Source organism: Canis lupus, chromosome 24 (assembly GCF_048164855.1).
Source record: "Canis lupus baileyi chromosome 24, mCanLup2.hap1, whole genome shotgun sequence".
In the NCBI taxonomy this organism is placed as follows: domain Eukaryota; kingdom Metazoa; phylum Chordata; class Mammalia; order Carnivora; family Canidae; genus Canis; species Canis lupus.
Window position 1 is genome coordinate 45,186,486 of NC_132861.1, and position 23,376 is coordinate 45,209,861.

A 23,376-nucleotide genomic window follows, 5' to 3' on the forward strand; every position below is an offset into this window, starting at 1 on the left:
TAGGGAAACATAACTTAAAATGGTAAGATACTGGGGTGCCTGGGTGGCTCAGTTGGTTAAGCATCTGACTCTTGATTTCAGCTCAGGTCATGATCTCAGGGTCAGGAGATAAGAGCCCCTGGGGCTTTGAGCCTGGTGGGGAGTCTGCTTGAGACTTTCCCTCTCCGTCTGCCCCTCCCCCCATCCTGCACATTCTCAATCTTTTTTTAAATATATAAAATAAGCCTCTCTCTCTGCCTCTTATGAATAAATAAAATCTTGTAAATAAATAAACAAATAAACTAATAAGATCCCATTTGTGTCCATCAGATTAACAGAAATTAAAACATCAAATAAGTGTTTTGGGGTTGTGGGAAGCTGCTACTGTAAGGGAGGAAATCTCTTTTTTTGCTCTACTCTTCTAAATTCTGGGCTGGGGCCCTGTAACAAAGAGATTAACAAGAGAAAAGCATATAAATTTTTTAAGATTTTATTTTATTTATTTGACAGCACAAGCAGGGGGAGTGGGAGAGAGAGACGGCTTCCTGCTGAGTAAGGACCCTGATGCAGGGCTCCATCCCAGGATCACAACTCAAGCCAAAGGCAGACATCCAATCCACTAAACCACCCAGGTGCCCTAAATTTCTTTACCATAAGTTTTATGGAACATGGAAGCCTTCAAAAGGAAATGCAGGGCAGCCCGGGTGCCGTGATCCAGGGCGTGATCCTGGAGACCCCGGATGGAGTCCCATGTCGGGCTCCCTGCATGGAGCCTGCTTCTCCCTCTGCCTGTGTCTCTGCCTCTCTCCCTCTCTCTCTCTGTGTCTCATGAATAAGTAAATAAAGTCTTAAAAAAAAAAAAAAAAGGGAAATGCAGACCTGAAGAAGCAGGTAAGCCTGAGTGGTGGTGGTGTTTAAAGATTATTCACAAGAGGCATAGAGAGGCAGAGACATAGAGGGAGAAGACTCCCCACAGGAAGCATGATGTGGGACTCGTTCTCCGGACTGGGATCACACCCTGAGCCAAAGACAGACGCCCAATCGCTGAGCCACCCAGGTGTCCCAGCCTGAGTTTTTATGCTATGGTTGGTGGAAGAGTAGAGACTTAATGGGAACGTGAAACAAGACAAAGGAATATGAGCTCAGTGTAGTAAACGGGGAAACAAGCAAGGCCTGTTGATCCAGATTCCTCCTAGTGTTTTGGAGAAAAAAGTGCTCCTTTCCTCTGGGTATAGGGTGGGCACCTCTCACATGAGAAGCTGTGACCTGCCTCAGGGAAGATCAGAGTCCTTGCACCTGCTTTCTTTCAAATTCCATTACCTTAAAATAGTCAATATGCCACAGTGCCATATTTGGCGGTAGTTTAACCTGAATCCCCTTATTACAAACACCTGGAGAGAAATTTGGCAATTTCCAGTCAAGGTAAAAATTTTCATTCCAGGGACACCTGAGTGGCTAAGTGGTTGACCATCTGCCTTCGGCCCAGGGCGTAATCCTGGGGTCCTGGGATCGAGTCCTGTGTCAGGCTTCTCTCTCTGCCTGTGTCTCTGCCTCTCTCTCTGTGTCTTTCATGAATAAATAAAATATATTTTTTTTTAATTCTCATTCCAGGGATCCCTGGGTGGCGCAGCGGTTTGGCGCCTGCCTTTGGCCCAGGGCGCGATCCTGGAGACCCGGGATGGAATCCCACGTCGGGCTCCCGGTGCATGGAGCCTGCTTCTCCCTCTGCCTGTGTCTCTGCCTCTCTCTCTCTCTCTCTCTCTCTCTGACTATCATAAATAAATAAAAATTTAAAAAAAATCTCATTCCTTACATTTAGGAATTCCACTTACAAGTGTGTAACCTAGAGAAGCAGTCTCACATAGATGAATATGTAAATCTTTATTGCAGACTTAAAAATAATTTTGTTGTGGACATTTCCAAACATACATTAAGTAGAGAGAGTAAAAAAATGAGGGATCCCTGAGTGGCTCAGTATTTGAGTGTCTACCTTCAGCTCAGGACGTGATCCTGGGGTTCTGGGATCGTGTCCCGCATCAGGCTTCCCGCGGGCAGCCTGCTTCTCCCTCTGCCAATGCCTCTGCCTCTCTGTGTCTCTCATGAGTAAATAAAATCTTTTTTAAAAATCCACTTTTACCCATCACCCAGCTTCAAAACTTCAATATTTTTGCCAATATTTTAAAACTATTCCTTGCCTCAATTTCCCCCTCCTCTCCCTTTTTCTTTCTTGAGTATTTTAATGGGACTCCTATGCATCCTATCATTTCACCTATAAACACTTTATTATGTATAGTAACATGCTGTTGGCTTGATACCACCTAATAGCTAGTCTGTGTTCAATTTTCTGTCTCAAAATGTCTTACTGTTGATTTGCTTGAAGATTCAAAAATTTCCAAAAACATTTCAAAAATTTCCACACCTTACATTTGGTTGATATGTCTTTAAATCATTCTAAATCTATACTAGAGGGCAGCCAGGGTAGCTCAGCAGTTTAGCGCCACCTTGGGTCCAGGGCATGATCCTGGAGACCTGGGATCCCTGCATGGAGTCTGTTTCTCCCTCTGCCTGTGTCTCTGCCTCTTTCTCTCATGAGTAAGTAAATAAAATATCTAAATAAATAAGTCTATAATAGAGAATCTTGGGGCACCTGGCTGGCTCAGTCAGGAGAGCTTGCAACTCTTGATCTCAGGGCCATGAGTTCAAGCCCCATATTGGGTGTAGAGATTATAAATAAATTTAAATATATATATTTATTTTTAGGGGCACCTGGGTGGCTCAGTTGGTTTAGTGTCCAACTTTTGATTTAGGCTCAGGTCATGATCTCAGGGCTATGGGATGGAGCCCTGCATTGAGCCCCATGGCTGGCTCTACACAAGGCAGCGAGTCTGCTGCTCTCCTTCTCCCTCTCCCCCTCCCTCCATTCTCTCTCTCTCTCAAATAATATATATATTATATATATATATATAATAGAGACTATTTTACTTAATTTTTAAATTTAAATTCAATTAATTCACATACAGTGTATTATTAGTTTCAGAGGTAGAGTTCAGTGATTCATTAGTTGCATGTAACACCCAGTGGTCCTTATAGCATGTGCCCTCCTTAATGTCCATCCCCCAGTTACTATCTCCCCTCCCCCTTTCCAGCAACCCTCAGTTTGTTTCCTGTGTTTAAGGTCTCTTACGGTTTGTCTCCCTCTCTGATTTTGTCTTGTTTTATTTTTCCCCTCCCTTTTCCTATATGGTCCTCTGTTTTGTTTCTTAAATTCCGCATATGAGTGAAATCATGGTATTTGTCTTTCTCTGATTGACTTATTTCACTTAGCATAATATCCTCTAGTTCCATTCACGTTGTTGCAAATATTAAGATTTCATTTCTTTTTTGATGACTAGCATTCCACTGCCTGTGTGTGTGTATGTGTGTGTATATACCCCACATCTTCCTTATCCATTCATCTGTTGATGGACTCTGGGCTCTTTCCATAGTTTGGCTATTGTAGACATGGCTGCTATGAACATTGGGGGTACAAGTGCCCCTTCAGATCACTATGTTTGTATCCTTTGGGTAAATACCTAGTAGGGCAACTGCTGGGTTGTAAGATAGCTCTCTACATTCAACTTTTTGAGGAACCTGCATACTGTTTTCCAGAGTAGCTGTACCAGCTTGCATTCCCACCGACAGTGTAAGAGAGTTCCTCTTTCTATACATGCTCATCAATATTTGTTGTTTTCTGACTTGTTAATTTTAGCCATTCTGACTTGTGTGAGGTGGTATCTCACTGTAGCTTTGATTTGTATTTCCCTGATGTCGAGTGATGTTGAGCATTTTTTCATGTGTCTGTTGGCCATCTTAGTTGGAGAAATATCTGTTCATGCCATCTGCCCATTTCTTGACTGGATTATTTGCTTTTTGAGAGTTGAGTTTGATAAGTCCTTTTTAGATTTTGGATAGTGGCCCTCTATCTGATGTGTCATTGCAAATATCCTCTCCCATTCTGTGGGTTGTCTTTTGGTTTTGACTGTTTCCTTCGTTGTGCAAAAGCTTTTTACCTTGATGAAGTCCCAATAGTTCATTTTTGCTTTTGTTTCCCTTGCCTTTGGAGATTGTCTAGCAATAAGTTGCTGCAACTGAGGTCGAAGAAGAAAACCTCTTTTAAAAAAAAATATTTTATTTATTTATTCATGAGAGACAGAGAGTCAGAGACACAGGCAGAGGGAGAAGCAGGCTCCATGCAAGGAGTCCGATGTGGGACTAGATCCCAGGACTCCAGGATCAGGCCCCGGGCCAAAGGCAGGCACTAAACTGCTGAGCCACCCAGGGATCCCCAAGAGAACCTCTTTTAAATGCTATCTATTTATTGAAGAAACCAAGTCATTTGTCCTATAGAATTTGTCCTTATTCTGCATTTGACTGAGACCTTTAAGGTATCTTGAACATATTCACCCAGTCTCTGTGTTCTTGTAAACTGGTAGTTAGATCTAGAGGCTTCATTATATTAAAGCCCAGGGGTTTTTGCAGGAAGACTTCATGGTTGGTGGCATGTACTTCTTTTGCCTCCCTCTAGGGGGCACCTAATGTCTGGTTGTCCCACTTGAGTGATGTTAAAATTGATGAGACAGTTTGGGTGTTCTCAACTTCATCATCCATTATAACCATTGATTTTTCTACCTGATGGTTCTGGGCAGTTTGTTTTGTAAAGCAAATGTTTAAAACAATCTATTATTCATTATGGGGGCAGGGGATAAGTGGGGGGAAATAATAGGAATCAAATTGCCAAAATCTTAACAGCGGTTAATTTAGGTCCTGAGAATAGATGTACTACTTTCAGGGCACCTGGCTGGCTCAGTTGGAAAGGCATGCAACTCTTGATGTCAGGTTTGTGAGTCTGAGTTGTCCTTCCCTACCCCGTGCACAAGCTTGAAAGAGGGTGAGGTTGGAATACTGCAATTAAGGAGGCCACACAAAGGGACATTTCCCTTAAAGAGTAACTACCTTTATCACACTAAACCATGTAGATTTAGGAACCTGGACACTGTTTGGAAGGACGCTGTTGTCAATGTTAGACTCTGAGGTCTCTGATTTGTGTGCAGGCGGATTACACATTCTTTGTTTAGAAATGTCAATACCTCTCAGTCCAGTCAGACTTTGGCCAAAGGCCATTCTGACTTTTAAGGGTAGTTAGTGGCTGAGCGCAGATTCCAACCCGAGCAGCCTGGTTCCAGAGTCCTTGCTCACCACCTCTACACCCTACTGCTTTGTCAGTAGAAGCACACTCAAGTTCTTTTCTTGTGCTGAAGAGGTTTATTAGAAAAATGTAAATGTAAATGTTTCTAGGATCAAATTCCTTAAACCTGTCTTCATCTTCCTTGTCTTAAAAAAAAAAAAAAAAAAAGATAGGAGTGCCTGCGTGGCTCAGTCAGTTAAGTGTCTGACTCTTGGTTTTGGATCAGGTCATGATTTCAGGGTCATGAGCTCAAGCCCCACATCCAGCTTGCATTCAGTGAGGAATCGGCTTGAGATTCTCTCTCCCTCTCCTTCTGCCCCTCCCCGCTCATACTCTCTCTTAAATAAATAAATCTTTTTTTTTTAAGATTTTATTTATTTATTCATGAGAGACACAGAGAGGGGCAGAGACCTAGGCAGAGGGAGAAGCAGGCTTCCTGCAGGGAGTCCAATGCGGGACTTGATCCCAGGATCCTGGGATCACGCCCTGAGCCAAAGGCAGACACTCAAACGCTGAGCCACCCAGGCATCCCTCAAATAAATAAATCTTTAAAAATAAATAAATTTTGAAAAACCAAAGATAGTTTTAAAACAGTAAGATAGAATGACAATGATTATGAAGTATTACAGACTGTAGTTTGGGATTTTAACAAATCAATATATGCTTATCTTAGATAATATATGCTTATCTTAGAAATGTGTAAAGATAACCACTAGTAAAACAAACAATGCATAACCTTCAAACCAATAAACAGATGAATCTGTTAAGGTTCTTAGTTGCAAACAACAGCAAACAACTCTGGCCAACTCTAGCAGAAAAGGAGTTTATTGAAAAGCTCTTGGCAGCTCAGAACATCAACAGGAAGGCCGGAAAACCTGGCAGAGAAACTGGGCAGAAACCAGGGGAGGCTGGTGGCAGAAGGCCCAGGAACAGTCCTGATGGGACACTGCTGTGAGCACTGTGGTCCTGGACACGTCTGCCCCTGCTGTCATGGGTCTTAGTATCACCTGCTCTGGACAGGAGTCTCATGTCGGATCATCCAGCTGCCTGAGTACAAGTCATGGGCCACACGGTGACGTAAGTGGTGGAAAGTGACTGGAAGCCTTTCAGCTTCTGTAGTGGGGGGCTGGGCTTGGTCTCCAATGAGAGTCACACACTGAGGGATTTCTCCCCGCCACACACACACACACACACACACCCTGCGAATGGAGTGCAAATGCCAGAGGGCCCCCCCGGAAAGGCAACTCCTCTCTACATGGAAAACCTGGGAAAGAAAACTTGGTAGATCCATTAGAAGGGAGCATGGGGAAGAGAGGAAGACTCTAAGCGTACAAGATGAGGTTGAAATAGGTGGCAAGTGCTGTGTCCTTTATGTTTTCTGAGTAGATACTTAACAGAAGGAAGGGTGGACAAATGCAGCTTTGTTTGTCGAGACTAATCTTGGGACTCAAATTCGCAGAGAAAATAAACCTTTTTTCTGAGAAGGATGATTCCAGTATGTTCACCATGGCTCTCAGAAGAGATACTAGCCAAGAAGGTTGCGTGTGATGGACTGCGGGACGTAGGACCCATCAGGAAGGAGGCGAGGATGGCTTGGGGGAAAGCAGAGCAGTCAGGAATAAGGAAGCCTGGATGAAATCGAAAAATGTATCATCGGGGTAGCAGAGCAGGAAGGAGGCAGTCATGGTCAAGAGTTCACACTTCCTGAAATGGAAAAATTCTTGGAACTCCTGGGAGTGAGGATGTAACCAAGGGGCCCAGCACTGGGGTGGAGGAGAGGTCTCCAGGACTGCAGGAAGGATCAGGAGCTGAAACCAGGGAGGCAGAGGCACATCCTTGTGGCCTTCGATGCCACCCTAGAGAATGCCAAGACTAGAACAGATGGGAAGTGCAGAGAGCCCCCATTCTTCTCCTGGCTTGGGAGTAGCACTGGGCGCTCATGGGAATGCCGCCCCCACCCTGACCGGTGCTGCAGGGGACTCTGCTTCCCCATCCAGAAGAGGGGGATCCTGCTGGCTGGCCTTTCTGCCTCCATCCCTTTTTCTCCAGGGCTGAGCCCAGAGCTACCGTTTCCATCTTCCATGGCAACTGGTGACCCATGACAAATGGGACCTACCCACCAACATGCTGCAGAGGCACTTGAGAGACAGGCATCCACTCCACACTGAGGGGAGCCACACCTTCTGACAGCTCCTGTCCCCACTTTCCCAGTCAGCCCGGTGCTCCTGGGCACCCAGCGGGCCTCTCCTAGATGCACACTGACCCGAGCTCCTCAGGCCCCTAAGTCATCTCTGACAGTCTCTGGGAACAACTGCAGCCTGGAGTCGGGGATCTAGGTGCCCCCCCCCGCCACCGCCTCACCACCCCTGGGCTCCGGGGACCCACTGCAGGGGCCGCTTGCTGCTTCTTTTCACAAGTCCCCATCTGAATTATGGTAAAATACATAGCATGAGACATCCTTGTAACCACATAAGTGTATTATAGTTCAGCATGAAGTACATTCACACTCTTGTGCAACCAGTCTCCAGAATTTTTTCATCTGGCAAAACAAACTCTATACCCATTGAACAACTCCCCATGTCTCTCTCCCACCAGCCCCAGCAAGGGTGGATTTTAACTATTTTAAATTGTTTTCATTTTTGCTTATTTGCACTTTCCAAGTTTTCTTCAAAGAGCATTTGCTATTTTTACAATTGAATTTGAACACTCCAGAACATTATGTGCAACCCTGTACAATCTCTGCACTTCACGGGCAGGGGACCCGGGTCCTGAGCTAGGAAGGGTCTGCAGGCAAGGGGGACCCAGACGACAGACCCGCTGCCTCCTCCACCCGGGGCACCCTCAGCACCCCACCAAGGGGACCAGCGGTCCTTTCACAGGAGTCTCCTCTCGGAAGGGGGACAGGGTTCGCGGACTTGCAGCAGGTCAAGTTCCGGCCACTGAGTGGATCCTGACCACTGCCCCTCAGCCCCCCATTTGGGATGGGACTCTGTTTTCAGGACACAAGGGACTGGTCGCTGTCTCTTCTCACCTCACTGAGCCCCAAACAAAACTGTCCTCACAGGGTCACTCCTTGCCCTTGGTTGGCTCGTGTCTCTTGTCTCTGGAACCCTCTGGTCAGCCAGGCCCTGGGTTCTGCTCACCTCAGGGCCCCAAACCAGCTCACAGGGAGGCAAGGACAGAGCCGAGCAGGGGTCTCCGCTCACTCGCCAGACCTCAGTCGGTGTCAAGCAAAGAACATGCCCGGAGTGGCTTTCAGTGCAGGGGCTGGGGGAGACACAGAGGTCAGGGACAGAGCAGGAGTCGCGGGGTGGTGAGGAAGTAGAGGGTAATTTCTGCCTTTGTTGATCTAAGGTTTTCTGACAGTTTTGCTACAAGCACTGACTGATGCATATGCTCAGAAGACCACAGGTAAGGTGCCAAAGTGTGACACCGTAGAATGTCAGGGCCTCTTATTTTTCAGACCAGGGACCAAGGCTTGCGAAGGTGATGCCACGCTGCAAGGTGGTAGCAGCAGGGCTGAGACTGGAACCAGGTCCCCCGGATCCCTGGCACCCCTGTGGCCCAGCCACTCCACCAAGTGGAGATCCAGAGCAGAATGTGCTGACTGTGTGAGGGCCACGGAGGGTCAGGTTGACAGGGGTCCCAAGTACAGGCCAAGAGCTGGAGAGTGCCAGAATGGGCCAGAACCTGCAGGATCTCAACGAGAAATGGGAAGGAACGGTGGGGCCCCACAAAAACATTTCAGAAACTAGGGGTGGGGTGGGGGAGACCCCAGATGGAGGCTTGCTCTGCCACTTAACTAGCTGCCTTGGTTCTGGAGAAGAAGGACTTTACCTGCAGGCCCACGGCTCTGGGGGGCAGAGAGCAGGCTTGTATCCCTTCCAAAAACTTGGATGGGGGCAGGAGTCACTGAGGTGCTGGTCAGAGTTTATAGGCCGAAGTGGGGATGGGACACAAAGGGGGACAGTTTGAGAAGACATCCCAGCGGAGGAGGGTGAGTACCCCTTCCAGAACCGCATGTGGCACTCTGGTCTCTCTTGCTGAAGCTGCTTCCAGGCTCCACTCAGAAGGGGTCAGTCTCCTGCAGCCCCTCTCGGCCACCATTCTCCAACAGAGGCTGGGCCCTGGTGCCCGGGGAGCCCAGGTCACACAGGGTGCTGCCCATGGTCACCCTGCTGAGGCTTGAGCTGTGGCGGGGCCTGTGGTAGCGGCACTGAGTCCCCAAGCACAGGGTTTCCTGGAAAGTCTCCCTGAAGCGGCTTGACATGACGTTGTAGAGCACGGGGTTAATGGCCGAGCTGAGGTAGAAGAAGACGCCGGAGATAACGTGCACGTACTGGAAGGCCAGGTGCAGGCCTTCGGTCCAGTGGGACACAAAGCTCCACATGAGGCGGTCAATGTGGAAGGGGGCCCAGCAGATTCCAAACACCACGACCAGCACAACTGTGGGGGCACAGAAGGGAGACTTGTGTGCCTGCCAGACTGCCTTCCCTGGGCTTCACGGTAGTCTGGTCATTCTCACCTTGCCACCCACGCCCACTGTCCATCTGGAAGGTTCTGGAAGTTTGCCCACCCTAGCCTCAGCATGCCCTTCAGGAAGGCTGGTCTCACCACTGTCACTGCCTGGGCAGTGGGCCCCTGCCCTACTCCCAGCCACAGTCAACTGGACCGGGTGTGGGCGCGTGAGCCAAGCTGGCCCAGTCTGGCTCTCCCATCACAAGAGTCTGGAACTAGGTGACTCTTAGCTAAGACGTCACCCAGCTTCCCAGAGCTTCCCTTCAGCTGTAGTGTCAACCAGTCATGCCTGTCATCGGGCTTGCCTTGATTTTTGTTTCTTATCTCTTGTGTTTGCTTCTCCAACTGCCTATCTTCCCCTGCCGTGCCTTCCCCACCACACCCCAGCACGGTTTTCCCTCATCATCTGGGATTTCCATCAGGATGTTGCTTACAACATCCCTAGCCCACATCCCCAGCCCATGGCCCTCTGAAAGTGAAGCTGGGGGGAAGGAGGGAGGGAGGGAGAGAAGGCCAGAGCCCCAGGCCAGCAAGCCAGGCACCATCCCTGAAGGAACCACCCCAGCTTCCCAGGGTGAGGGCCATCCCAGCTGAGCAGACTTGGTACCTGCAGGGCAAAGGAGTAGGAGGCAGAGGCAGAGGGGGCAGGGGGTCTGTAGGGCAGGCTTCACAGGGCAGAGCTGAAAGGCAAGCTTGGAACTCTGGGGTCAGTCCACTTTAGGGAGCTGCACAAGTGGCCTTGGCTTTGGGACACTTACTGGGGCACAAGAAGAATGGGTCTCTTTCTGGGAATAGGGCAGTCCCCAGTGAGCTGGCTATAATCCCATGGCTTTGACCAAGGTCTCACTACCTCTGTCTTGCCCTGGCTCAGTCCATCTACCTGATTCAGGCCTTGCGAGGGTGGGTCAGGTTGAGGAGGAAATCGTGAATTGGCTTTGTGTCATTTAGTCTGGCTTCCTCAGAGCCTCTGATTTTGAAAAAGGGCCGGATCTAGAGAAGAGTAAGACCCAGAGCCTCCACCCAGCTGGCCTGCCCCCATCCACACCTCTGCCCTGACTCTCCTGTGCTCTGCACACTGACCCTCACAAACACACCTCCTGATGAGCCTCTTTTAGACAACAGTCATCCCCGCGGTCCTCGAGGACCCACAGGTACTACATGGAGGAAACCTATCATCTTGCCCTTCCAACACCTTGCTCGCCTTCTCTGGGGAACTCTGCTCCCCCTAGATCCCAGCATGTGAGTCTACGTGTGGGGGCTACAGACCTCGGCATCCTGCCACTCTGGCCTGGGAGCAGGCCATGACCTAAGCCTGTCAATCAGAATTCTAACCTGGGACGTTTCAACAGCCATTAAGAGAAGAGGGCCATTCCTCAAGAAAGAGGAACTCTGTGCCCATGGCTATGCTTCCCAGGCTGCCCTTGGCCTCGGAGCAAAGAGATGTTTAGGAGCAAAGATGAGAGACCTGTAGGGTCCAGCTCCCACGAACAGCTCTGCCCTCCCAGAAGCCAGCCACATGCCCTTGCCCAGTCTGTGAGTTTGATTCCACGAGCCAATGCCAGCTGCATGGGTGAGCCACCCTCTGCCACCATCTGCACAGGCCTCCAAGCTTAGAAGGACCCTGGGCTTAGTTTAATGACTATTGCTCTCTGGACAGTCATAATGATCTTTGAACAGGGGACCCCAAATTTGCATTTTGCCTCAGCCCCCACAAATTATGTGGCCCATACTGCCATTTATCTTTGATACGAGTCTTTCAGAGAGTAATCACACACGTGCGTGCACACACACAGGGCGGGGGGAGGGGGGTAACTCCAGACCTCACACTCAGCCTCCATCGGAAACCCAGACCCTCAGCCCCCAGGTCCCGGAAGCTCTAGCCTCACCCCCCAGGGTCTGGCCCCGCCTCTCTTCCCGGTAGCAGCACTTACACAGCATCTTGGTCACCTGTGTCCGCCCCCGATCCTGCGAGCCCGGAAATCTGCAGCTGTCGCGCGACCCGGCCCTGCCCCTGGCCTCCGGCCTGAGCACCAGTAATCGCTCCCGCCGCAGCCGCAGCCCGATGAGCAGGTACAGCACGCTGATGGTGGCCATGGGCAGGCAGAAGAAGAACAGGGTGGTGATCTGCACGACCAGGTTGTAGAGGGCCCGGGGGTGGACCAGGGTGCACACAGCCGAGTGGGGCACCGGGCCCCGGCAGGGCACTTCCAGCTGCTGGAGGCCGTGCAGACTGGTGTTAGGCAGAGAACAAAGCACAGCGAGGCCCCAGATGGCTCCGAGGACACGGCGCACGTGCACCCGAGTCATCATGGACCTGGCCTGCAGCGGGTGCACCACAGCCACATAGCGCTCCACGCTCAGGGCCGTGACGTTGAGCACCGAGGCCAGGCACACCGTCTCGAAGAGCAGCGTGCGGAAGTAGCAGCCCCCCGCGCCCAGCAGGAAGGGGTAGTTGCGCCACATCTCATAGAGCTCCAGGGGCAGGCCCACGAGCAGCACCAGCAGGTCCGACACCGCCAGGCTGAAGAGGTAGTAGTTGGTGGGGGTGCGCATGGCCTTGTGGCGCAGGATGACCGCGCAGGTCAGCCCGTTGCCCACGGCGCCCACCACGAAGATCAGCAGGTACGTGATGCAGATGGGCACGAACAGCTCTGTCTGCTGGGGCCCCAGGTACTTGATTCTCAGTTCCTCGTCGGTGAGGTTTAAGTCCTCGGGGTCAGAAAGCCCCAACGCCCGACTGCCATTGCAGGGCACCAGGCTCCCCGCGTCCCGTGGGGACGTGTCTCCGGGGAGGATGGAGCAATTGAAGCAGAGAGGAGCCTGTGGAACAGAACAGAGATGCCCAGAAAAGTCACTCGGAAATCCCTGGGGATCCAGGAGACCGAAGGGGCCAGCGACACTAACATGATTTTTTTTTTAAGATTTTATTTATTCATGAAAGAGAGGGAGAGGCAGAGACACAGGCAGAGGGAGAGACAGGCTCCATGCAGGGAGCCCGACGTGGGACTGATCCCGGGGCCTCCAGGATCATGTCCTGGGTCAAAGGCAGGCGCTAAACCGCTGAGCCACCCAGGGATCCCGAGAAACATGATTTCATGTCCTGCTAAGAAATAAAAGAAACCACGACACCTGGGTGGCTCAGTGGTTGAGCATCTGCCTTCGGCTCAGGGAGTGATCCGGGGTCTAGGGATCGAGTCCCTCATCCGGCTCCCAGCAAGAAGCCTGCTTCTCCATGTCTCTGCCTCTGTATGTCTTTCATGAATAAATAAATAAAATCTTTAAAAAATGGGCAGCCCAGGTGGCTCAGCTGTTTAGCGCTGCTTTCGGTCTAGGATGTGATCCTAGGGACCCGGAATCGGGTCCCATGTCAGGGTCCCTGCTTGGAGCCTGCTTCTCCCTCTGCCTGTGTCTCTACCTCTCTCTCTTTCTGTGTCTCTCATGAATAAATAAATAAAATCTTTAAAAAAAAATCTTTAAAAATTTTAAAAACCTCTCATCTCTTATAAGGTAGATAATAATTTTGGAGATATGAAAATGTACATCTTAAAAATTATACAAAGCAGGGCTTCCACGATCCACTGAAGCCTTTGAATAAAGGATGGATCCTCTGGATCATGGGCTTTGCAGTCAGCAGTCTCCCCTTGGGTCTGTCCCCTTTCAAGCCCTGGACTTCAGGAGAGGGACTCAGTTTGGGCATCTGTAAAATGGGCACAACATGCAGTAACTCATCAGTATGGTTATTCAGACCAAGGGGTCTGGGGACACCTGGGTGGCTCAGTCGGTTAAGCATCTGCCTTCAGCTCAGGTCAGGATCTCAGGGTCCTAGGACAGAGTCCCACAACAGGCTCCCTGCTCAGCGGGGAGTCTTCTTTTCTCTTTTTATCTCTCCCCCTCCCCCTGCTTGTGTGTGTGCTCTCTCTCTCTCCCTCTCCTGTCTCAAATAAATAATAAAACCTTAAAAAAAAAAAAGGGATGCCTGGGTGGCTCAGTAGTTGAGCATCTGCCTTTGGCTCAGATCATGATGCTGGGGTTCTAGGATCAAGTCCCACATCTGGCTCCCTGAGGGGAGCCTGCTTCTCCCTCTGCCTGTGTCTCTGCCTCTCTCTGTGCATCTCTCATGAGTAAATAAAATCTTAAAAAAAAAAAAAAAAAAAAGAACAAGAACAAGGGCTCTGGAAGCAACTGCCTGGATTCCAATCCAGCCTCCTCAGTTCTGGGCTGTGTGACCATTTGCATGGGAACCTCTCTGTTTCCTTATTGTAAGGATCCAGCAATTTAATCTACAAAAGGTACTAACCTGGGACCAGAGAAAGGCTGGTCATCAGTCACCTCACAGTGAGGACTGAGTCACTGTGGGGCTCAAGTGAAGGGGTAAAAGGGCTAAAAACCAGAATGCTAACCCAAAAGTCATTCTTGTTTCTGTTTCCTATCACCTGCACTGTTAAAGGTTGAAATACTTGACAACCTTGTCACTGCAACCTTGTTGCAGCTCTGCTACACTCTAGCTATTACATCTCTTCACTCTACCTCAGCCTACACATCTGTAAAATGGGGGAGTCCACAAAGCTTACCTCATGATTTCTGTGAAGATTAAATGAGAGAACACATATAAAGTTCTCAGGGTGTGCCTGCCACAATTCAGGTGTGCAATGTCAATGCATAGTAACATTATCCTTACTTCCCACGTGGCAGGGAAGAGCAGTCCAAGGGAAGGGTGCTTAGCTGGCTCAGTCAGTAGAGCACCCAACTAACTCTTGGTCTTGGGGTTATGAGTTCAAGACCCATATTGGGTGTGAAGATTACTTAAAAATAAAATCTCAGCGGTTTAGCACCTGCCTTCCGCCCAGGGCGTGATCCTGGAGTCCTGGGATTGAGTCCCACATCGGGCTCCCTGCATGGAGCCTGCTTCTCCCTCAGCCTGTGTCTTTGCCCCCCCCCCCTTTCTCTCATGAATAAATAAATAAAATCTTTTTTAAAAAAAATAAAAGTAAAATATTAAGGGAGCATGGGTGGCTCAGTCTTTAATCTACCTACTGTTGATTTTGGCTTTGGTCATAATCTCAGAGTCTTGAGATCAAGCCTTATTTCAGGCTCCTCGATCAGTGGGGAGTCTACTTAGTATTCTCTCTCTCCCTCTCAAATAAATAAATTAATTAATTAAAAAAAATAAATAACAGGGCACCTGGGTGGCTCAGTGGTGGAGCATCTGCCTTTGGCTTAGGTCCTGATCCCAGGGTCCTGGGATCGAGTCCTGCATCAGGCTCCCCAGAGGAAGCTTGCTTCTCCCTCTGCCTGTGTCTCTGCCTCTCTCTCTGTATCTCTCATGAATAAATAAATAAAATCTTTTTTAAAAAAAATAAAAAGAAAATAACATAAAATCTTTAAAAACAAACAACAGTCCGAGGGAGATGGGGCAGGGACTGAAACAAGATTTGGCAGGGCAGGTGGTTTGGTGGTACAGGCCAGGATCTGGGGACCGTCCTCCTTAGCCCTCTGGCCAAGCCCCCCCACCCCACCCCACCCCCACCCCAACCCCTGTCCTCGGAGCAACTGTGGGTTTTCAGGCTCGGTTCCTGGACCCGCTCACTGTTCCTTCAGCTCCACTGCCTCTTCTCAGTAGGGGCTTGGCGCCCGTTGCCTGTGCAGCCACCCTTCAGCTTTCTTTCTGGGTCCTTTTCTCTCCCAGACCCCAAGAATTCTGAATCCTGAATATCTTTCTCCTCCCCAGCACCTCCACCCCGAGGTCTCCCCCAGCCTCCTTGCCGGTCCCACACCTGATCCCCGCATTCTGGGCCTGGAGGGGCATTTTCACCCCCGACTCCCAGGCTGCGGGGCCGCGGGGATGAGGCGGGGATGAGCCGGGGATGCTCCAGGGACTCCTGCGCCCCGGGAAGGGTGGCAGCGCCCGCGTCCCGCAAAAAGCCAGAAGTAACCCGGCGGCTGCGAGGCCCCCGAGAGGTGGGGCGCCTGGACGGGACCCCCGGCCCCCCCCGCCCCGCGCCCCCCGCCCGCGCCCCGCCGGCCGCGGCGCCCGTGGCCCTACCATGCGCTCCGCCGAGACCGACGACCAGACGCGGCGCCGGGAGCCCGCCGACTGGCGGACAGACGGTGCCGGCCCCCAAGTAGCCCGCGCCGACGCCCCGCCCGCCGGTGGCCCCGCTGCCCCGAAAGGGACCGCCACCAGGGGGCGGGGCTCGCGCCGCAGCCGGGCCCCAGACGCCGCCGCGGGCCGCACGCGCGCTCCGAGAGAGCGCCCCTCTCCAAGCCGCCCTCCGGGACGGGACGCTCCGGGAGCACCACTAGGGGATCCTCACCACAACCCATTTACACAGGAGAAGACTGAGCCCCCGAAAGATGGAGTGCGCGCGACAGGTGTGGCTCCCGCGCCCAGCTCCCACCCGGGGCTCGGGGGGCTGCCTTTCAGCCTACCTCCTTATTATGGGGCCTCTCCAGCCCCCGCCTCCTCCTGTCCCGTATTTCAGACGCACCTCAAAGTTCACGTGTCCCAAAGGGTCTCATCCCCCTCCTAGGCTTGGGAGGTCTCCTCTCCCTCCCTCGGCCCCAAGTCCCAGGCCAGCAGTTCCCGCCCCCTCCCATCGTCCTTCCCAGGACTGCCAGGGAAGCTCCACTCTCCCCCCAGTCTGTCCCCCAGGGCCCAGTCTTCCTCCTGAACCCCCAGAGACATCGTTCCTCTGCTGGAAAACCCTCCCAGGGACACCCCCACACACACACTTCCTTCTGAAAAAGAACACACCAAAGTCTAGCCTGGCTGGACCCCCATGCACCACTTGCCTTCCTGGCTCCCCCTCACTATATTCTTCACCCCCAAATGCCCTCCCTCTCATCCATTCAAGTGTTCTTCCATCTGGTGCACCCCAGGGTAGGATGCTCTCCAGGGAAGGAGGGACTGTAGGGAAGAGTCTTGATTGCAGGGATCCCAGCCTCCTCCTGCTTCCTGAAACTCTACACAGTAAAGCCAAGCAGGAAGCCCCTTCCCTGCCCCGCCCCCTCCTCCAAACAGCTCCTTAGCTGGAAGTTACTTAACAGGAACTTTCTAGGGAGCCTAGACACATGGATCTTACAGGCCAAAATGTTGGCTCCTGGGCCTCTTCCCAGAGTCCAATTCGATAAGTCTGGGCCAGGCCCAGCAACCCCCATTTTTGACAAATACCCTCCAGGGAGCCCCAAGCCCCAGAAGCATACTTTGACAAGCACTGGGAGGGGTTAGGTACAAAGCCTTAGCACCCAGGAAGGTGGCTGGTCAGCAGTGTGGATAGGAGGAGATCAGCCCCACCGTGCCTCAGTTCTGCTTCCTGTAGCATGTGTAACCATGAGTGCCTTGAGGTTGCCCAGCGAAGATTTAGCACCGGGTTGGCGTGCAGCCAGCACTCAATAAAGGCTACGTAATGACAACTGGAAGTGTGACTTTGTTCCCCCCAAATTTCCCTACAGCCTCCACCCCCACCCATGAGTCACTGTCTGGCCTTGGGGACTGGGAGTCGTACCCTCTCAGAGCCTCCACCGGGCCTGCCTTCCCAGGAACTCCACATGTAAACACAAGCCCAGGCACAGGGAGAGGTTGTGAGCAGTGCAGGGGCAGATGGTCCACATGTCCTTGGGGAAAAGGATTCTGGGACTTCCCTGAGAATTAAGTCCTCAACTCCAGATGAGTGAACCTTCAAGGTCTGGGCTGCTATCATAGCATACAGCAGAGGAACAATGAGGGGTAGGTGGCCCCCCTGAGAAAGAGTTCACCATGGGGTCACAGGCAGCATTTAGCAGAAGCATTGCTGACACCTGCCCCCATCCGTGGGTCACACTCACATATACACGCACCACTATGCACACACTCGGAGCATCCTGAGACCCACTGGGGAACCCTTGGAGGTGCTCGGGGGCCCAAGAAAGAAGGGGGAAGAGGAGACCCATTTCTTTTTTTTTTTTTTTTAATTTTTATTTTTATTTATGATAGTCACACAGAGAGAGAGAGAGAGAGGCAAAGACACAGGCAGAGGGAGAAGCAGGCTCCATGCACCGGGAGCCCGATGTGGGATTCGATCCCAGGTCTTCAGGATCGCGCCCTGGGCCAAAGGCAGGCGCTAAACCGCTGCGCCACCCAGGGATCCCAGAAGACCCATTTCTGCCTTAAAGAGGCAGAATGGCTCCACCAATCAGGAACTCTTACAGCTGGGTGCACCATTCACAGCATTAACAACAATCAGAGACCGTGGCAAGCTAAATAAAGGATAGTCCCCCAAAAAGAGAGGTGCTGTGGCTATCAAGGCTGGGCTGTCCCTGCACTATTCAGAGGGCCCTGGGTGCCCCAGGTTGAGCTCAAGACCACCATGGTGGCATGTCCCATCAGAACCCGAGGACATCCTGCTGCCTCTCTGCTCTATCCCGAGCAAGTATCTCCAGGACATAGTTACTGGGGATGCCTGCAGGGTGAAGCCTGTAACAAACGCCTCCTAGGTTTCCTGGGTATATAATTCAGTCTCCTGAACCTGGCTGCTGCCCAGACCCGGGTGTTAAGGCCCCAACTCTCCACAACAGCACATCTGCCAAGGGAGGGCCTCTGGGGCCCACAGAGCCACTTGGGAGACCTCTCAGGTCCTGGGGTCTGTGCAGGGCTCATGAGCCTGAAGTATGTGATTGGCCCCATAGCCCTTCCTCACCTGCTGATTCCTGAGAGCCCCAGAAGGACAGCTGCCCTGAGCCAGGTCTTCACCAGCACCACCCGAGCAGCTCCTGGAACATTCACTGTTCACCTAGAAGCCCCCACCCTACCCTGTCACCCTGCTCAACTGCCTATAGAGACCAGACAAGGAGGATGAGATGAGTCTGGGGACACAGAGGCATTGGATGGGAGGGAGGAACTGCTCTGTAGCTTAGGCAATGGGGACAGCCCAAGACCCACCAGTAATCAGGCTCAGCAAACATGGAGAGCTGGGTACAGCAAACATCTGGAGGAGAGAGAGTTGCCATGCTGACCTAGGAACCTCCCCAAGTCAGGCACTGCTCACCTGGCTCTGCTTGGCTGGACCCGGGCCAGGGCATGGCCAGGAGAGAGAAGAGAAAAGGCCTGAGCCCCTCCAGAGTACGGATTGCACTCCACCCAGTAAACTATGCAGCTTGTGTGTGCCCATCCACACTCCCCCAGCCCCCAAGCCTGGATCTGTTCATAGAGACCAGCACACTCCCAAGGAGAAGGCAAAGGAAGGCAAGGGAAAGTGAGGCCTGGACGAGAATTCTTGCTCATACTACCACAAGCTGGCTGTGTGGCCGTAGATGAGTCACTTTGCACTCCAAACCCCGGGTCTGTAAAACAGCAAGAACAGACCTGTCACTCAGGATGCTGTGAGGATTAAGTGAGATAATGTGGGTTTAAAACACCTAGGGTTGACACACTCAAGAAATGGTACCTGTAACTATGCTCGGAATTCTCTGGAAGATACTAGAAAGCTGGCAGGAGTCAAGGCTGGGGTGGAAGCTGAAGGACAGAAGAGCTTTCTCAGCAGGGCTTGGAAGGGCAAGGTCCCCCAACAGCCTGGGGCAGGAGAGCTGCGCTCCAGTGAGAAGAAGGAACACACAAACTTGTGGGGAGACTGGCCACAGTGCAGGAGGCCCAGGCCTTATAGCTGGACCTTGGGGACCAGCGGCCAAGGAGTCTTCGGCCCCTCCAGCCCATGGAGAGGGCCACGTGGGACTAATAGTTGGCCCCTTGCTGAGGGCCATGCAGCCTGGTTCCAAACCACCCAGTCTCTCGGGCAGGGCTGGGTGCAGAGTCAGCCACCTCCTCCCCCCCCACCCCACCCCCATGGTTGCTGGTACCCCAGGCCCCAAACTCCACTTGTGGCCAGAGGGAGGACAGGCTGAGGTCACACATCGAGAGGGTCAGAAAATGCTTGCGTCTCTCTTGCCCTGAGTCTGTGTCCCTCGGGGTGGGGCTCGATGTTACTGGTGCTCCTGGTATCTGTGGGTCCACGAGGCCTTCCCAGTTAACAAACACAGTCAGAGGCATCAGAGAGGCCCCTCTTGGGATCTTGCCTTTTATGAATGCTCCCAGTTAGCTCAGAACCAAACCCCCCGTCCTCCTGCCAGTGACGGGTGTCAGAGGGCTTGGGGACTCGTTGGTCCACAGCACTTTGCTGTGTTTGCCTTAGCGTTTTTGTCTTTCCTCTGAGTTTTTAATATCAGCATAATTTGAGAATCAGTTGCAGACCTAATGCCCCTTTACCACTAAATACTTCAGTTGTGGCTTAGGTGCAGTATTTCATTGAATATCGTTAATTCCACTTGCCATCCGCAATGGTGTCAAGGGATGGGTGTAAAGGGAGCAGCCAACCTGGAAGGAGTAATGTCTTTTCACTTAACACATCTGATCACAGAAAGCAGACAACAACAAAAGAAAGAAAGAAAGAAAGAAAGAAAGAAAGAAAGAAAGAAAGAAAGAAAGAAAGAAAGGAAAAGAAAAAAGAAAAGAAAAGAGAAAGAAAAGAAAGAAAGAAAGAAAAAAGAAAGAAAAGAAAAGAAAAGAAAAAAAAGAAAAGAAAAAAGAAAAGAAAAGAAAAAAAAGAAAAGAAAAGAAAAGAAAAGAAAAGAAAAGAAAAGAAAAGAAAAGAAAAGAAAGCAGACAATGTTTAGTTGGTCTGATTGCTGTTTTACATCTTGTTGAGGTTATTGCTGTTCCCAAGGCAGACTGTTTCCACAGCCAACACATGCAAAAGCAGTAAGCATTCGAAGTGCTAGTAAACAGAGGCTCAGAGTTCCAAAGGAAATAACACCAAATGGCAGAAAATAAATGATGAAATGTGCAGGTAGTGCCCGAGCAGATGGAATGAATGTCTTTTCATCAGGAGGTAAGTGGAAAATATTGGGCCTATCAACCAGCGACCATTAGACGTGCAGAAAGGGACAGAACATGGGGACGCTGAGAGTGTGTGCTGGAGGGTGGGCATCGGTGTGGGCACAACTGGCCCAAAGTAAGGAGAAGGCAGGAGTTTGAGCGCTTGAAGGCAGAGAGGCGGGAGATGCCACTGCTGAAACTGGTTGTCAGCAGAGGATCTCGGTTTGCAAATGTCAAAACCGGCTCTGGCTAATATCGGCAGAATTTCCTGAAGACTGTCAGGTAGCTGGAGGGCCAGGGAGGCTGTGTGGCTGGCCCCACTACCCAGACATGTAGCCCAAAGGCCGGGTGGTGTGGGTCTGCACCTGCTGGATGCAGGGTCCCTGGCTGGGACCACATCCCAACTTCTGTAGCGCACTTGCCTGGACTCCCTGCCCTGGGTGAGCAAGACTCGACAGGCCATGCAGTTGGATCCTACCGTGGCGTTCTCACTGCTCGGGACAGGTGAGCCTTCAGGACTTCTGGAGAGGAGGAAGGCAGATTCCCACTCGCTGGCTCATCCACAGCCCCTGGCAGACAGCCCGAGTGCTAAGCCGCCAAAACAAAGCACACCTATCCCTGTCACTCAGGGTTCAAGGCCTCTTCAAATGCACCAGCATCAGAGAAAGGGCACACCGAGGCCTGGCTTGGGGGTGGGGGTGGGGGTCCCAACAGGCTCACTACACTGACAAAACATTTTTGGGAAAAGATGCCCAGGAGATAACATATCTGCAGGGAAGATGAGAGATTCCAGATTTTTAAATTTGGAGAGACCAGCTCGCACTTGTACTCAGAGGCACCACATCCAGGAACTGGAAGTTTAAAACTTCCCTGATCTATTTGGACTCAAAAAAGAGCAGACTTGGGCATCCCTGGGTGGCTCAGCGGTTGAGCGCCTGCCTTTGGCCCAGGGCAAGATCCTGGAGACCCAGGATCAAGTCCCACGTCGGGGTCCCTGCATGGAGCCTGCTTCTCTCTCTGCCTGTGTCTCTGCCTCTCTCTCTCTCTCTCTCATGAATAAATAAATAAAACCTTTACAAAAAAACAAAAAACAAAAAAAACAGCAACTTGTGTAAACAGCCTGTTCTTAGGTAGAAAATGTCGATTTACTCCTGCAAGCTGCCTCGAGATGGAGGTTATGACAAACTGGCTTTACGCACAGGGAGGCAGCAAGTCCAAGACGTTAAGTGACTTGTCCAAGATCTCACAGCTAATGAGGGCTGGAGCTGGGATTTGAAACGAAGGCTATCTGAATAAAACACTTCATACCTTTGACCCTACAGTTCTGACCCCAGAGGTCCCCCATTTCCCAAGACAATCACATTTTGTTTATTTTTTAAAAAGATTTTATTTATTCATGAGAGAGGCAGAGACACAGGCAGAGGGAGAAGCAGGCTCCTCCATGGGGAGCCTGATGCGGGACTCGATCCCAGGACCCCGGGATCACAACCTGAGCCAAAGGCAGATGCTCAACCGCTGAGCCACCCAGGCGCCCCAACAATCAAATTTTAAGAGTCTAGACTTAAAAAAAAAATGTTTATTTCTCCTTCAAAGACTGCATTTTTGTAAACACGCCTAGGCTGGATCCCGTTCTCAAGCCCACACTGCCTTTCCATCATTGGATTATGAGGTTTTCTTCAAGAACTGCCCTACCTGGCTGCTGTTCTTAATGACCTTGACTTGCTTGTGGGCGGCACCTTCCATGGGCTCTTCAGCTCCCTCCCCGCTCCCAGCCCTTGGGCAGCTCCTGAGTGCCTTTTCCTGGAAGCTGTGTTGGTACCCAGTTGGCTCTGGAACTTCTGGAAAAAAAAATTCAAGAGTTTCCTATTTAGGGCTTGGTGCATTCCAAGGGGTCAGAATCTGTGGTTGCAGCTCAGAGGCTGTGAGTTTCCAAAAATGGAATTTTATTATCTCTTTTTAAGCTCTTGGAGGGGAAGAGGCATATCGCTTAGACTTTCCATGCCTCAGTTTCCTCATCTGCAAAATGGAGGTGACAACAGACCTATTTATAAAGTCATGAGAGAATTAAAAGAAATAAAGGATACAGAATGCCCAGAAAGCACTTAGCTGGCACTTGATAACTATTTTTCTTTTCCTTTTTTTTAAGTAAAGAGTATCTTTTTCTTTACTCTTTAATATTTTATTTGTGGGGATCCCTGGGTGGCTCAGCAGTTTAGTGCTTGCCTTCGGCCTGGGGCGTGATCCTGGAGTCCCTGGATGAGTCCTACATCAGGCTCCCAGCATGGAGCCTGCTTCTCCCTCCTCCTGTGTCTCTGCCTCTCTCTCTCTCTCTCTCTCTCTCTCATAAATAAATAAATAAATAAATAAATAAATAAATAAATAAATAAATAAATAAAATTTTATTTTGTTTGTTTGTTTATTCATGAGAGACACAGAAAGAGAGGCAGAGACATAGGCAGAGGGAGAAGCAAGCACCCTGTGGGAGGCCTGATGCGGGACTCGATCACAGGACCCCGGGATCATGACCTGAGCCAAAGGCAGACGCTCAACCACTGAGCTGCCCAGGTACCCCTGATAACTATTTTTCAAATAAAAGAAAGTAGGTGCGTGTCTCAGAAGCTTGGTACATTTTCTGGACAAAAATGAAATGATTTTTTTTAAAGATTATTTATTTGAGAGAGAGAGAAAGTTCACACATGTGAGCAAGGGAGAGGCAGAGGGAGAGGGGGAATCTCAAGCAGACTCCCCACTGAGCGTGGAGCCCAGTGCGGGGCTCGATCCCATGACCCTGAGAGCATGACTGGAGCCG

At 50.9% G+C, this 23,376-nt stretch overlaps 1 protein-coding gene across 1 annotated transcript; it reads right to left on the reverse strand.

The window, feature by feature from the left end:
- Window positions 1-6,010: 6,010 nt before the first annotated feature.
- NMUR1 (neuromedin U receptor 1) lies at window positions 6,011-15,838 on the reverse strand. Its single transcript, XM_072796662.1, has 3 exons — window positions 15,765-15,838; window positions 11,653-12,541; window positions 6,011-9,649 (listed from the first exon to the last, which is right to left on the reverse strand). Exons 1-3 carry the CDS (start codon window positions 15,765-15,767, stop codon window positions 9,270-9,272), a joined length of 1,272 nt encoding a protein of 423 aa, XP_072652763.1. The 5' UTR covers window positions 15,768-15,838; the 3' UTR covers window positions 6,011-9,269.
- Window positions 15,839-23,376: the final 7,538 nt, after the last annotated feature.

Bases quoted from the DNA above. Each gene is read 5' to 3' on its own strand.
- NMUR1 (XM_072796662.1), bottom strand. The intron at 9,650-11,652 runs GTAAGTGCTGCT...GTGCCCCCACAG, and splicing joins ACAGGTGACCAAGATGCTGT to TTGTGCTGGTCGTGGTGTTT.